The sequence below is a fragment of the Oncorhynchus kisutch genome, linkage group LG8, assembly GCF_002021735.2.
Source record: "Oncorhynchus kisutch isolate 150728-3 linkage group LG8, Okis_V2, whole genome shotgun sequence".
Lineage (NCBI taxonomy): Eukaryota > Metazoa > Chordata > Actinopteri > Salmoniformes > Salmonidae > Oncorhynchus > Oncorhynchus kisutch.
In genome coordinates, this window is record NC_034181.2 from 28,208,784 (window position 1) to 28,224,813 (window position 16,030).

A 16,030-nucleotide genomic window follows, 5' to 3' on the forward strand; every position below is an offset into this window, starting at 1 on the left:
CCCAACCTCCCTCGCTGTACTTCACCTAATCCCCCACTTCCCTCGCTGTACTTTGCCAATCCACCACGTCCCTCGCTGTATTTTTCTGCTCCCCAAACTCCTCGCTGTGCTTTGCCCCCCCAACCACCCTCTCAGTAGTGACACCTGCTCGCCCACTGTAATTTTCCTACTCCCCAACCTCCCTCGCTGTACCTTTCCTAACCCCACCACCTCCCTCGCTGTACTTTCCCTGCTCCCCCACCTCCCTCGCTGTGCTTTGCCCCCCAACCACCATCTCAGTAGTGACACCTGCTCCCCCACTGTACTTTTCCTACTCCCCAACCTCCCTCGCTGTACCTTTCCTAACCCCACCACCTCCCTCGCTGTACTTTCCCTGCTCCCCCACCTCCTTCGCTGTGCTTTGCCCCCCCAACCACCATCTCAGTAGTGACACCTGCTCCCCCACTGTACTTTTCCTACTCCCCAACCGCCCTCTCTGTAATCATCCCTACTCCCCCACTGTAATTTTCCTACTCCACAACCTCCCTCGCTGTACTTTCCCTGCTCCCCTACCTCCCTCGCTGTACTTTCCCTGCTCCCCCACCTCCCTCGCTGTACTTCACCTTCTCCCATACCTCCCTCGCTGTACTTTCCTGCTCCCCCACCTCCCTCGCTGTACTTTGCCTACTCCCCCACCTCCCTCGCTGTACTTTGCCTACTCCCCTACCTCCCTCGCTGTACTTTTACTGCTCCCCACCTCCCTCGCTGTACTTTCCCTGCTCCCCCACCTCCCTCGCTGTACTTTCCCTGCTCCTCTACCTCCCTCGCTGTACTTTACCTTCTCCCCTACCTCCCTCGCTGTACTTTGCCCCCCCCCAACCTCTCTGTAATCACACCTTCTCCCTCAACCTCCCTCGCTGTACTTCACCTAATCCCCCACTTCCCTCGCTGTACTTCGACCTACTCCCCCACCTCCTACGCTGTACTTTTCTGCTCCCCCACCTCCCCCGCTGTACTTTCCCGCCCCCCACCTCCTTCCCTGTACTTTACTGGTCCCCCAACTCCCTCGCTGTACTTTACTTCCCCCTCACCTCCCTCGCTGTACTTTACCTACTCCCCAATCTCCCTCGCTGTACTTTCCCTGCTCCCCTACCTCCCTCGCTGTACTTTCCCTGCTCCCCCACCTCCCTCGCTGTACTTCACCTTCTCCCATACCTCCCTCGCTGTACTTTCCTGCTCCCCCACCTCCCTCGCTGTACTTTGCCTACTCCCCCACCTCCCTCGCTGTACTTTGCCTACTCCCCTACCTCCCTCGCTGTACTTTTACTGCTCCCCACCTCCCTCGCTGTACTTTCCCTGCTCCCCCACCTCCCTCGCTGTACTTTCCCTGCTCCTCTACCTCCCTCGCTGTACTTTACCTTCTCCCCTACCTCCCTCGCTGTACTTTGCCCCCCCCAACCTCTCTGTAATCACACCTTCTCCCCCACCTCCCTCGCTGTACTTTGCCTACTCCCCCACCTCCCTCGCTGTACTTTGCCTACTCCCCTACCTCCCTCGCTGTACTTTTACTGCTCCCCACCTCCCTCGCTGTACTTTTCCTGCTCCCCCACCTCCCTCGCTGTACTTTCCCTGCTCCTCTACCTCCCTCGCTGTACTTTACCTTCTCCCCTACCTCCCTCGCTGTACTTTGCCCCCCCCAACCTCTCTGTAATCACACCTTCTCCCTCAACCTCCCTCGCTGTACTTCACCTAATCCCCCACTTCCCTCGCTGTACTTCGACCTACTCCCCCACCTCCTACGCTGTACTTTTCTGCTCCCCCACCTCCCCCGCTGTACTTTCCCGCCCCCCACCTCCTTCCCTGTACTTTACTGGTCCCCCAACTCCCTCGCTGTACTTTACTTCCCCCTCACCTCCCTCGCTGTACTTTACCTACTCCCCAATCTCCCTCGCTGTACTTTGCCTACTCCCCAACCTCCCTCGCTGTACTTTGCCTACTCCCCAACCTCCCTCGCTGTACTTTGCCTACTCCCCAACCTCCCTCGCTGTACTTTGCCTACTCCCCAACCTCCCTCGCTGTACTTTGCCCACTCCCCATTCTCCCTCGCTGTACTTTTCTGCTCCCACCTCCCTCGCTGTACTTTTCTTCTCCCCACCTCCCTCGCTGTACTTTTCTTCTCCCCACCTCTCTCGCTGTACTTTTTCTGCTCCCCCATCTCCCTCGCTGTACTTTTTCTGCTCCCCCATCTCCCTCGCTGTACTTTGCCCCCCCCACCCTCTCTGTAATCACACCTGCTCCCCCACCTCCCTCGCTGTACTTCTCCTACTCCCCCACTTCCCTCGTGGTACTTTGCCTACTCCACCACCTCCCTCGCTGTATTTTACTGCTCCCCAAACTCCGCTGTGCTTTGCCCCCCCAATCACCCTCTTAGTAGTGACACCTGCTCCCCCACTGTACTTTTCCTACTCCCCAACCTCCCTCGCTGTACTTTCCCTGCTCCACACCTCCCTCGCTGTACTTTCCCTACTCCCCCACTGTACTTTGCCTACTCCCCACCTCCCTCGCTGTACTTTGCCTACTCCCCAACCTCCCTCGCTGTACTTTTCTGCTCCCTCACATCCCTCGCTGTACTTTTTCTGCTCCCCCACCTCCCTCGCTGTACCTTTTCTGCTCCCCCACCTCCCTCGCTGTACCTTTTCTGCTCCCCCACCTCCCTCGCTGTACCTTTTCTGCTCCCCCACCTCCCTCGCTGTACTTTTACTGCTCTCCCACTGTACTTTGCCCCCCCCACCACCCTCTCTGTAATCACACCTGCTCCTCCACCTCCCTCGCTGTACTTTGCCTTCTCCCCCACCTCCCTCGCTGTAATCACCCCAACTCCCCAGCCTCCCTCGCTGTACTTTTTCCTACTCCCCCACCTCCCCTCGCTGTACTTTTCCAGCTCCCAAACTCCCTCGCTGTACTTTTCCTACTCCCCCAACTCCCTCGCTGTAATCACACCTGCTCCCCCACCTCCCTCGCTGTACTTTTACTGCTCCCCCACCTCCCTCGCTGTACTTTTACTGCTCCCACCTCCCTCGCTGTACTTTGCCTGCTCCCACCTCCCTCGCTGTACTTTTCCAGCTCCCACACTCCCTCGCTGTACTTTTCCTACTCCCCCAACTCCCTCTCTGTAATCACACCTGCTCCCCCACCTCCCTCGCTGTACTTTTACTGCTCCCCCACCTCCCTCGCTGTACTTTTACTGCTCCCACCTCCCTCGCTGTACCTTTTCTGCTCCCCCACCTCCCTCGCTGTACTTTTACTGCTCTCCCACTGTACTTTGCCCCCCCCACCACCCTCTCTGTAATCACACCTGCTCCTCCACCTCCCTCGCTGTACTTTGCCTTCTCCCCCACCTCCCTCGCTGTAATCACCCCAACTCCCCAGCCTCCCTCGCTGTACTTTTTCCTACTCCCCCACCTCCCCTCGCTGTACTTTTCCAGCTCCCAAACTCCCTCGCTGTACTTTTCCTACTCCCCCAACTCCCTCGCTGTAATCACACCTGCTCCCCCACCTCCCTCGCTGTACTTTTACTGCTCCCCCACCTCCCTCGCTGTACTTTTACTCCTCCCACCTCCCTCGCTGTACTTTGCTTGCTCCCACCTCCCCTCGCTGTACTTTTCCAGCTCCCAAACTCCCTCGCTGTACTTTTCCTACTCCCCCAACTCCCTCGCTGTAATCACACCTGCTCCCCCACCTCCCTCGCTGTACTTTTACTGCTCCCCCACCTCCCTCGCTGTACTTTTACTGCTCCCACCTCCCTCGCTGTACTTTGCCTGCTCCCACCTCCCTCGCTGTACTTTTCCAGCTCCCACACTCCCTCGCTGTACTTTTCCTACTCCCCCAACTCCCTCTCTGTAATCACACCTGCTCCCCCACCTCCCTCGCTGTACTTTTACTGCTCCCCCACCTCCCTCGCTGTACTTTTACTGCTCCCCCACCTCCCTCGCTGTACTTTTCCTGCTCCCACCTCCCTCGCTGTACTTTTCCTACCCCCCCCCCCCTCCTGCATCTCTGTACTCACCCCTGCTCTACCACCTCCCTCTCTTTCTCCCCCATCTCTGTACTCACCCCTGTTCCCAGGCTGCTTTGGAGCTCCAGGCCCTCAGACTCCAGACATCGGCCGGTGGTCCTCCCTTTCTCCCATGTACCTGAAACACACACCACAAGCAACTGGTTACACACAACACACACACCTCAGCTATAGCCATAAAACTTGAGCACAGAGTGAGACAAGAAGGCCTGTGTGGTTACTCTGGTGATGACTGAGTATTGATAAGGAGAGGATCCAAACCTATCAAATATTCTCATCAGGCAGCAGGGGAGCGCTGTGTACCTGCCCCCTGGAGGAAGGGTGTGTATGCTAGGGGCCTCATACAGACCAGATAGAAGCAAGGAATGGCAGGAATGGACTGCAAACTGCACCACCATCACAGGTAGGATCTGCACCGCTGCCCATGAGTGCTGTACAGATTTACACATGTCAGAGGTAGAGAAGCGCTGCCTCACCCCTGAAATTGGGTCCCACCTAGAACACCAGGGATCTGTCCAGGATCTACATGCTGTGCGCTTTCTACCTCCACTTCTTCCTCTGTACTCACCCTGCTGCTCCTCGTCTCGGAGGCGGCGGATGGCAGCTCTGATCAGTTTCCTCTCCTCATACTCATTGGCACCGCGCAGCTGACAGACAGGACAGCCAATACAACACAGGGACAGTGATGCTCAGAACCATTCATGACAAACTCAGAAGGACATATAGAGCTGCAGAAACAGATGAGAAAAACAGGCTGACTAGTAATGTAACCATCTAGTCACTAGAGGCTCGTCTATGGCCTACCGGAGGCTCGTCTATGGCCTACCGGAGGCTCGTCTATGGCCTACGGGAGGTTCGTCTATGGCCTACCGGAGGCTCGTCTATGGCCTACGGGAGGTTCGTCTATGGCCTACCGGAGGCTCGTCTATGGCCTACGGGAGGTTCGTCTATGGCCTACGGGAGGTTCGTCTATGGCCTACGGGAGGTTCGTCTATGGCCTACGGGAGGTTCGTCTATGGCCTACGGGAGGTTCGTCTATGGCCTACGGGAGGTTCGTCTATGGCCTACGGGAGGTTCGTCTATGGCCTATGGAGGCTTGTGAAATATTAGTATTGATGATGTCTAACAGTAAATTCACAAGTAGTGTGTGCGGTGCACATCCACACCCTCACCAGTCCAGTCAGCTCCTCAATGTCCTGGATGGCTTGTAGTTTCACAGAGAGCACGTCTAGGGAGCCCCCCAATTCTGACCTGAGATACAGAAACACACACTGACACATCAGAATGCTGCTTATATGATAGTTGGTGATGTTTGAACCTGCACATATTAGGGTTGCCCGAGGGGCAGTGTAATCCACATTGGGAGACATCATACAGTGTTGTGGACCTCACTGCTCCACTCGGAACTATAGCGTGTGACGGGCAGGCGGTGGAGTAACCCAAGATGCCAGACAGTTTTTCTTGGATGGGAAAAAATGTCATGCTTCAGAAAAAGAGATTCCCCAGCATGAGAAACACGTAAAGGAGAGAAGCACACAGCCTGGCAAAGACTTCTTCTTCCTCCTCTCCATCCTTGTATATCTATCTGCCTCTCTTTCCCTCTCACCTCGCCTTATTGGGATTGGAGGAAGTGTGGAAGTTGGAAGAGAATATATTTTACATTTCTCGAGTGAGTAGCAAAGAATAACGTTGCTTTCAGAAGGCTTTTGTTTGTGTGCGCGCCCGTGCCTGCACATGTGGTTTATACACATATTCCACCAGCTTTAAAGGGGCATGTCCTGTTATTTTTGTTACCCAAGTAATCCAACTACCACAGCAAATATAACTAATTTAACAGTCATTGTTCCTAATGTGATCCAGTAGGAGTAGAGATGTAGGAGCTTAGGGCCATTGTCCTCATGTTGGGGATCTGGGAGGTCTGAAGTGCAGCCCAGAACAGGAGCCCTGGCGGTCTGCTGGAGCCCTGGCGGTCTGCTGGAGCCCTGGCGGTCTGCTGGAGCCCTGGCGGTCTGCTGGAGCCCTGGCGGTCTGCTGGAGCCCTGGCGGTCTGCTGGAGCCCTGGCGGTCTGCTGGAGCCCTGGCTGGCTGCTGGAGCCCTGGCTGGCTGCTGGAGCCCTGGCTGGCTGCTGGAGCCCTGGCTGGCTGCTGGAGCCCTGGCTGGCTGCTGGAGCCCTGGCTGGCTGCTGGAGCCCTGGCTGGCTGCTGGAGCCCTGGCTGGCTGCTGGAGCCCTGGCTGGCTGCTGGAGCCCTGGCTGGCTGCTGGAGCCCTGGCTGGCTGCTGGAGCCCTGGCTGGCTGCAGTAAAGCCAGCCATTAATTAGCAGAGACGAGGAGTAAGCCGCCCACAGGGCTGGGCCTAGACGCTCCAGCCTCAACTCACTCACTACCATTACTGCCCAAAGAAAACAAATAAAAACTACAATGATGATGATGGGCACACAAAATGATGTTCGCCTGTTAACCATGTTCCTAATTGGATTCTAATACAAACTGGTGTAATAAACAGACAGGAAGCGGAGGTGGCGCTAAGGCAAAGTCATCCGTTTTCGTCCGTCTGCGTGGCATGACGGGTACTGGCGGTTGCAAATCATTGAACCAGTAAATACTAAAGCCTGCTGTAACGGGTCAATAATGAATAATGAAATACAAATAAATTAAATGTACGCAAACGACTGCATTGACGTCTTTACCTCCAGGATATGGCTTCCAGCTGCCTAATAAAATGGGTGTGCTTTCGTCTGTAGGCTATGCCAGCGATACTGTTAGGGATATCAAATTAGAAATGTATGAGAATACAGGTGTGTATTCGCATAACGAAAAATAGAACATTTGTTCTATTTGTTCTTTTGTTCTTCCACCTCCCGTCTCTACATGGTTTTTCCAATCTGCAGTGTCGTGGCCCAAATTCCCAGAAGGCCTCCCTGGAGAATTATTTTTTATTTATTTAACTAGGCAAGTCAGTTAAGAACAAATTCTTATTTTCAATGATGGTCTAGAAAGAGTGGGTTAACTGCCTTGTTCAGGGGCAGAACGACAGATTTTTACCTTGTCAGCTCAGGGATTCGATCTTGCAACCTTTCGAGTAGAAGTCCAACGCTCTAACCATTAGGCTACCTGCCGCCCCAGAAGGAGATGGAATGCTTTATATGGGTTTGTGTGCTTGTTGTCTCAGTCTCCAGGCAGCTCACCTGGACTGGTACAATCTGTAATAGGTAAGGGGTCTGTCTGTATGTGTGTGTGTTTGTTTATATTCAGATTCAGGAGGCTCACCTATGTGTGAGTTGGTTCTCTTTGTTGTCGTTCTGGCTGAGATTTGTTGGCCGGAAGCGTTTTCTGGCCAGAGCTGCCTCCATGTCCTCCATCTCCCTCCTCCTCAGCTCTCTGATGGCTGAACGGATCAGCCGTCTCTTATCCAGATCCATTGTCCCATCCAGCTACACACACACACACACACACACACACACACAGGGAAAGAGCGGGAGGGTCAGCAATGGAGAGCACATTGGAACACACATCTAAGAGAGCTGCCAAGACACTCAACCTCTTCCACCACCATTTAAGAACACCCACACAAAACACAAATGTTTGTAACAGACAACATAAAAACAGAGGGTCATGCTCCATTTCCAGAGTGGTAATTAGCCAGTCTGGCTGTGCTGTGCTGCTGGAGCTTTTTGGCCTTCCTCTGCCCTGTAAAGTCAAACAACTGTGGCAGTGCAGTCAAAGCACCTCTGGAATGGCTCCATGCTCACCCCAGCCTCACCATGGGAAACAGGCCCTACCCTCTTCTCTCCGGCCTGCCTCGCATGGTAGCCCCATCTGGCCCTCTTAAGACAAGCGTTCAGAAGAGAGGGCAGAGTTATGGCCACCCTGCCCCGCCGAACACACACAGCAGAATCCCCAGCATCTTGAAAATGTTATGCCTGAGCTCTGATCAGTCGTAGACCAGAGTTAAACGTAATCCTTCTTTTATGAGTGCTCAGTGTGCGACTTTCCCTTGCTTTGTTAAATAACCAAAGGAAGTTCAACATGGAGAGTGAGCAGTAGGAAGTGTTAGTTGTATATTAGTCTGTGAGAGCCAGGCAGGTTTGTGTTGCTGTTGCTGCTGGGTCATGGTTTAATAGTTTGGCGACAAGTCATTTAACTTCAATAAAGCACAGAGAGTGAGGACCACCTGAGCATGGAACGGACAATGAGAAACAGACAGCGTCCCAGCTGCTGCTGAGCTAATGGGCCCCTGGAGAGAGGCTGGGCCAGGCTGACTATAAACTAATAGCCCAGCTCTCTAGCTCTCTCTGAGCCCCAGGTACTATCCCATAGACATTCACATCTATGGGTATGTAGCTTCTCTCTGCTATGGAGCAGTTCCCTGGGTGCTGTGGATGGCGGTTGACTGAGACCGCAGATGAAGTGGCTACTTAGAACTCTCATCCCAAAGCACGGAGCCTTTACACATCCTCAAGTGGCTTCATCAGTTAGAGGTGTTTTATTAGACAGAGGCAGGATGAAAAGTGTGTGTGCGTGTATGTGTCTCTGCAGGCAGCACACAGAATTTGTGTAAACCAGGTGCTTTAAAATGTCAGTGACAGCAGCACAAAGAGTATGGGAGAGTGGAGAGGAAGCAGTCTCCCGTCAGGTGGGAGAGGCAGCAGGACTCTACTCCAACAGACAACAGCAACCTGTCAACACAAGCAGGGATGAAGAGCCCCATCTCCTCTGGTAGACAGACTGCATTGGGAGACCTAAAACTATCCTGGAACAGCCCACATGGCCCAGGCACATCATAAGTGTGCCAATGGCTCCCTAACTTAAAGGAGTGTGAGGGGTAGCAGGGGATGTAAACTGGGGTTTAAACAAGCCACCCTGAACAGCCCCTGTAACTGGTAAAGGAGGAACCAGGAGGTACAGTACTACTCGTGGGGAAGGCACAGGGTCACTGGATTTGAGGCCTCTGTGGTTTAGTCAAATACAGAGCTAAGCGCCTCTTACTCAAGGGGGTACCCGTGTAATTTCACTGAAGAGAAAATGTGTGTGTGTGTGAGAGAGAAAGGAAAAAGAGAAGATATGAATGAAGGGGAGACAAAAAAGATAGTTAATGGTGGGATAGGATGTCAGGAGAGAAATGAAGGAAAATTAGTGTCATTATGCCAAAAATGGGCAGACAAGAGCAGAGTGGGAAAGGCCAGGTCCTTCCTCACATTCCTGCTGACTCAGGAGTGGAGAGAGGCAAGGAGGGCAATCAGCAACACACAGTCAGGGACTGGGACAGACAGGCTCACACAGATGACACATGGGCTGGAAGCATGTTCAGAGTAGGACAGGTTCGAGGGCGCAGGCAGGAGAGGAGGAAATTAAAATGCACGTGTTCACTTCCACGCAGTGTCTCTCTCACACACTTCCACCACACAGGGCGGTCCCTTTATCCACAATGAGCTTTTTGCTGCGTGAATGCTATAATTGTATTACATATCCCAATATGCTGCCAAGTCCTTAACTAGGATTTAGTGTTTTACTTTGAGTAATTTAGAGATTTATTTATTCATTTTTCAGATAAGAGAGAGCGCCTGGAGCCGGAGAGACAAACCAGTGAAAACAGGTGAGAGCTAGGCTACAACTATAGCGCACAAATTAAGCACACCAATTACTCCACCACATGCTGCCTGTGTGGGAGGGAGTCAATCACATTAATTTCTGTTGATCAAGAGGAAGAATGCCATAAAAACTTTCTTCATCCCATGAACAGAGAATGTGACGGACTGCAGATGGAGGGTGGTCTGGCTTGCATTACCAGCTGTCCAGATTAATTACCCCAATCCTTACAACACAGACATTTAGATCACAAGATGAAACAATAACTTGTGATCATTAGGACTGACTTTTGCCCCACGCCAACAGCACGTTACTAAGTAACAGCATCAGGTGGGTTCCAAAGAGTCTCCAACTGGCCAACATGTTCACAGGATTTAACCTAACGTCAACCCTGATAGGTCCAGACATGCAGGGCGAGAAAATGACTGTTGGCAGCAGGCCAGCAGCTGTAACCGTCTTTCCCTCCATCTGTCCATTTGGAAAAAGGGGGAAGAAGGAAAAGAAAAACTTGTGCCAACGACTGGGCCGGTACAGGAAAGTAATGAGTAATAGAGCAAATAAAACATACCTTTGACTTGGGCGTCTGCCAAGAAAAACACAAAATAACAAAAAGAACCAGACACGGACACACAGTTATTTCACTTTTGACTCCTAGGTGTGTGTAATCGATAGAGGGAGCCCACTGTAGTGGTATACAGTGCCTTCAAGAAATTCATACCCCTTGACTTATTCCACACTTATTCCAGAATTCTAAACGGATTAAAGACACACAATGACATAGTGAATGATGGCATTTACATAATCATCCCCACCCCTGAGTCAATACTTTGTAGAAGCACCTTTGGCAGTGATTACAGTTGTGAGTTTTTCTGGGTAAGTCTCTTCGCTTTCCACACCTGGATTATTATTTTCAAAATTCTTCAAGCTCTGTCAAATTCACTGTTGACACTTGCTATACAACCATTTTCAGGTCTTGCTGTAGATTTAAGTAAAAACTGGGCCACTCAGGAACATTTACTGTCCTCTTGGTAAGCAGCATGTGTAGATTTGGCCTTGTGTTTTAGGTTACTGTCCTGCTGAAAGGTGAATTCATCTTCCAGTGTCTGGTTGTAAAGCATACTGAACCCCTAGGATTTTCCCTGTGCTTAGCTCCATTAACTTTCTTTTTTATCCTGAAAAAGTCTGGTCCTTAACAATTACAAGCATACCCATAACATGATGCAGCCCCCACTATGCTTGATATTTTGGAGAGTGGTACCCAGTAATGTGTTGAATCAGATTTGCCCCAAACATAACACTTTGTATTCAGGACAAAAATGTAATTGCTTTTCCACATTTTTTGCAATATTACTTTAGTGCTTTGTTGCAAACATGATGCATGTTTTGAATTGTTTTTATTCATTACAGTCTTTCCTTTCACTCCGTCAATTAGGTTAGTATTGTGGAGTAACTACAATTTTGTTGATCCATCACAGCCATTAAACTCTAATTGTTTTAAAATTACTATTGGCCTCATGGTGAAACCCCTGTGTGGTTTCCTTCCTCTCCGGCAACTAAGTTAGGACGGATGCCATTATCTTTGCAGTGACTGGGTGTATTGATACACCCTCCAAAGAGTAATTCATAACTTCACCATGTTCAAAGGGATATTCAGTGTCTGCTTTTTTTGGTTGTTATTGTTTTACTCCTGAACGGATTTAGGCTTGATATAAAGGGGTTGAATACTCTACTGACGCAATACATTTCAGCTTTAAAAATGTTTGTATTAATTTGTAAATAATTCTAAAACCCAAATTCCACTTTGACATTATGGGGTATTTTGTGTAGATCAGTGACACAAAATATCAATTGAATCCATTTTAAATTCAGGCTGTAACACAACAAAATGTCGAAAAAGTCAAGTTGTGTGAATACTTTTTGAAGGCACTGCATTTCTATAATGGAACACACCGATATGTAGCTATACCCAGAGGAATCATGTGTTCTTACATTGGAATTATTTTAAATTCAGCTTATTTCAAGGTTTTATTTAACCTTTATTTAACCAGGTTAGTCAATTAAGAACATATTCTTATTTGAATTCATCCTGTTAGAATACCCAGCTTTGGTGAAGGCCTTGTCTGCATTAGCATTGGACCCAACACAGAACTTTTGATATGGGAAACAAAATGCTGCATCTGCAGTAACCAAGTATTACAGCCACTCTACTATGAACCAGTTGCTATTAAATTAATGTTTTTGGACTGAGAACCTGCGGCTTGGGTAGGATTCTAGGCTAAGCTGGGCTGGCTCTTCTTTTCCAAGATCGTCAGGAACCGTTGGAGGGGGCTTTCAAGCCATTATCCTGACAACGCTTGTGGAAGGGTGGGTAGGCTCTGCAAGCGTAACTAGCTGGAGCTCCGCAGCATCGTCGCTGCTGGATTTGCTGGCGGCCTTGGTGATTTGATGCTGCTCCTCATCACTCTCCTTCTGGATTTGTTTGGGTACTTTGGTGAAGCCAATTTGTGATATATATTGTGGCATATTAGCTGATTCGAGCTAGCAAAATAGGCTAAGGCTAATAACACTAACACTTTACAGCTAAGAAGCTACCTCTGTAGTGGTGAGGCAAAGTTGAGTCAAGCAACTTCAACAGTAAGCTTGACCCCGCCCTTATAAATCTAAATCAAATATTATAAGCGGAGGCGTATCACGTTATTCATTTAGCCTACCACAGATGAGTTTTTCCCGCTTTTTATTGAAACCCAAAGGATGATTCCTAACCACCCTAGTGGCTTTCCACAGCCCCCATACACCCACTGAGACGCGCTCTGTCCATTGTGCTAACACAGCACAGCGAATACAGATTTTGCGGCAACCCGTCACTCAATTTTTTCTTTTTTATATAGGGACATAAAACCAAAACTGACAGGGGCACACATTTCAACTGAGGGGATTGGCCCCCCTTTTGCCTCCTTGTGGAGCTGGGCCCACCCACGCATGGAACTCCTCATAACAGAGCCTGCATGAAGAGGATCCCTTCTCTACCCTCCTTCCATCTTTCTCTCTGTTACCCCTCTGAAAACAATGTCTGCACAGTATAGTGAGGTGTAATCTGGCCCTGGGTTATTCAGTGCATATTAAACTCCTTTATTTCCCATTGGAAGCTACAGGCTGGGGCCAGGCAGGAAACCAAGTCTTTCAGCCGTCTCATATGCAATAAGGCTCTTATATACTATGATCATATTTCCATTTTAAATGGGTGTGGTATGTATTACTTATGTTGTTTGCCAGTGGCATTGGGGAATGGTTCAGAAGGTTTCCCTGTCTGTTATGATGGACTTTCAGTTCTCTTTTATGACAGCTAACAGCTAGCTAGTGGTGGGATGCCAAGAAAATAACATGATATTAGACAGCAGGACACCTGAGACGCTCCAGTTATATACGTAACTTACCTCTACGGAGTCCATCGCTCTCAACTCTGTTTGTTTGTTCCTGTCTATCTCTCGGTTTGTGCCAGGCTGGCTTCCTCAGTGGCAGCTGGTAATCCGCTCTGACTCGGCTCTGAGGAGTGTGCTATGCCCTTACAAGGACAAACTAACTCTGGGCCTCACACTGGAGTCTGAGGCACTGATCCAATCTGCTGCTTTGCTACACTAACCCCCGTTCAGGAAATTATTACACCCCCCATCATACACAAACACCCACTTTTCACCGTTTGTTTTGAATATGTTTTCAGCCGTAAACACTTGAGCTCTTACTGGATGCCCGTCAGGATGTCTACCCATACCACACGTTTGATATACCCGTCAAATGAACAAAAACAGTTGAACTGGAATTAGGACATACTTTTTCATTGACCAATACACGCGCACACCCGCTGTCAGTCAAAAGTTTACCACACAACCTTGAGGGTTTGTTGTGCTCTGAGACCGGGCTTGGGGGAGGAGGAGGAGGATTCCTTCCAGAGGTAGGCTGTGATGTAGAGTGAATACAGCCCGGAGTGGAGTAGCAGCAGGACGTTGCTCAGGCTGTGTGATTGTAAGTCGCTCGGTACCTTGGGGAAGAAGGTGGCTGTTTTTTCTCTACCCTGACACACAGCAGAGAGACACTGTCTCTGCCTGCCCGTCATCCTACAGCAGGGATGGGCAACTCCAGTCCTCGGAGGCCTGATTGGTTTCACACTTTTGCTTCAGCTAACACACCAGACTCAACTAATCATGATCTTCAGTTTAGAATTCAATTAGTTTAATGAGCTGTGTTTGCGAGGGATGGAGAAAAAGTGACACCACTTCAGCCCCTGAGGTCTAGAGTTGCCCGTCCCAGGCCTACAGGGAGAGTGACCAGAGCATGGCAATATGTATTTTCCTCTGTGGTTAAGACCTGGACTGCACTGGCCAGAAGTGTTGAGGCACGGAGTTCAAGACAGCAGCACTGTACTGAACTGTATGTGATCGCAACACCAACACCTCCATGTATCCCTTGCCAAGCCACTCTTCTTAGTGTCTCATCCACATGACTTCTGACACTTGGCCATGCCTATAATTTGTGATCAACTTTTCAACTAAACCTTGACACCATATTTACTATAGCTTTGTAACAAGCAAGCTGAAACTGCTCAAGAACTACCCTTGAGATGCGGTCCTCGCCTGACCTCAATCTGAGGTCTATAAGGCAATCTATAAGGCATCATTCTGGAGATAAGTAGGTGACACAATGTAACTAACTATGTGGTACCATTGTTGTGGTGATATTAAGGCTTGGACTGGTATGTAGCTGCTCTGGTTTGTTTTCCCTACTGTAGTGTTTCACCACAGACCGGCAGAGACGGACGTGGGCTTGGTGCTTTATTCCGTGGTGTACTCAGGAGCCTGTCCCCAGCTGGTGGGCATTATGAGCAGGGCCTGGTGCGTCATAATCGCCCGCTAATTGACAGCAATTGATTGGGCTACTTCAGCTGAATTACTTTTTGGACAAGTTTGAGGTTTTCATTCCATGGAAATGTGCCATTAGTCTATAAGAAGTTGACTCACACAGGGCTGCATGCCTTTAAAAGGCTGTTTATTAAAAAGTTAAGCTCATTTTAACCACAGTACATTAAGTAATTTGACACGTTTCCCATAGGCAGTGAAACAATGCCCCCAGCTCTGCTCATAACTTCAGATCTATGGTGTAAATGATGGAGGAAATAAAAAGGGTTCAAATGTCACAGGATCGCCTGCTTGCCTTTTTTTCCTCGGCCTCCTCCCTCGTCTCTTCTGTCTGTGAGACCCACCCCACCTCCGTTTCCTAATGCGCCACCTAATGAACCCCTAACTGCCTGGATCTTGAGGCTCCACCTTCCTTTCCCACCAGTGTCATGGTGATCAGGACAGAACATCCCAGGAGAGCGGAGTGCTCTTGGTCCAGCAGAGAGCTATATACTGGCTACAGAACATTCAGTACTGTGAGAATAGTGTCTAAGCCTAGTTAATGCTCCTTCTGCATAAGTGTTGTTTTTGTTTGACCAAAGTGACGGTTATTAACCTGTGCACGACAGTTTTCAGTTTGAAAAATGCACATTGGTACAGGGAGCCCTTACTAATCATCTGGACGTGTCCCTGTCTACACCTCCTTTCCTTCTCTCTCTCCTGCCATAAAGTACCTTCAGAAAGTATTTACACCCCTTGAATTTTTCAAAATATTGTTACAGCCTGAATTTAAAATGGATTCAAATTGGGATTTAATACCCCATAATGTCAGTGGATTTTTTAAATACATTTTTTATGACTACCTAGTCTCTGTACCCCACACATACAATGATCTGCAAGGTCCCACAGTTGAGCAGTGCATTTCAGACACAAAGACCAGGGAGGTTTTCCAATGTCTCACAAAGAAGGGCGCCTACGGGTAAAAATTCAACCTTGAATATCCCTTTGAGCATGGTGAAGTTAATTACACTTTGAAGGGTGTATCGATACACCCAGTCACTGCAAAGATAAAGGCATCCTTCTTAACTTAGTTGCCTGAGAGGAAGGACACCAAACAGGGATTTCACCATGAGGCCAATGGTGATTTTAAAACAGTTAGAGTTTAATGGCTGTGATTATCAATTAGGTTAGTATTGTGGTTTATCTACATTTACTGAGTGAAAAGAAAGCCTGTAAAGAATAAAAACAATTCAAAACATGCATCATGTTTGCAACAAGGCACTAAAGTAATATTGCAAAAAATGTGGAAAAGCAATTACATTTTTGTCCTGAATACAAAGTGTTATGTTTGGGGCAAATCTGATTCAACACATTACTGGGTACCACTCTCCAAAATATCAAGCATAGTGGTGGCTGCATCATGTTATGGGTATGCGTGTAATTGTTAATTAAGGACCAGACTTTGTCAGGATAAAAAAAAGAAAGTGAATGGAGCTAAG

General features: G+C 49.3%; 1 protein-coding gene across 8 annotated transcripts in view; it reads right to left on the reverse strand.

Moving 5' to 3' along the window:
• LOC109894910 (smoothelin-like) overlaps positions 1 to 16,030 on the reverse strand; it is a 69,489-nt gene that overhangs the window by 51,031 nt on the left and 2,428 nt on the right. For 7 of the 8 annotated variants that reach the window (XR_004210768.1, XM_031830029.1, XM_031830025.1 and 4 more), the window contains exons 2-5: positions 7,324 to 7,487; positions 5,227 to 5,305; positions 4,623 to 4,701; positions 4,093 to 4,172 (exon numbers count right to left, since the gene is read on the reverse strand). Coding sequence is in view for 7 of the 8 variants with exons in the window: in XM_031830029.1 (XP_031685889.1) it covers positions 4,093 to 4,172; positions 4,623 to 4,701; positions 5,227 to 5,305; positions 7,324 to 7,487 (402 nt within the window). In the remaining variant the exon portion in view is untranslated. Of the gene's footprint in view, positions 1 to 4,092; positions 4,173 to 4,622; positions 4,702 to 5,226; positions 5,306 to 7,323; positions 7,488 to 13,076; positions 13,341 to 16,030 lie in introns of those variants that run through there. The other variant, XM_031830028.1, reaches the window with a different exon arrangement.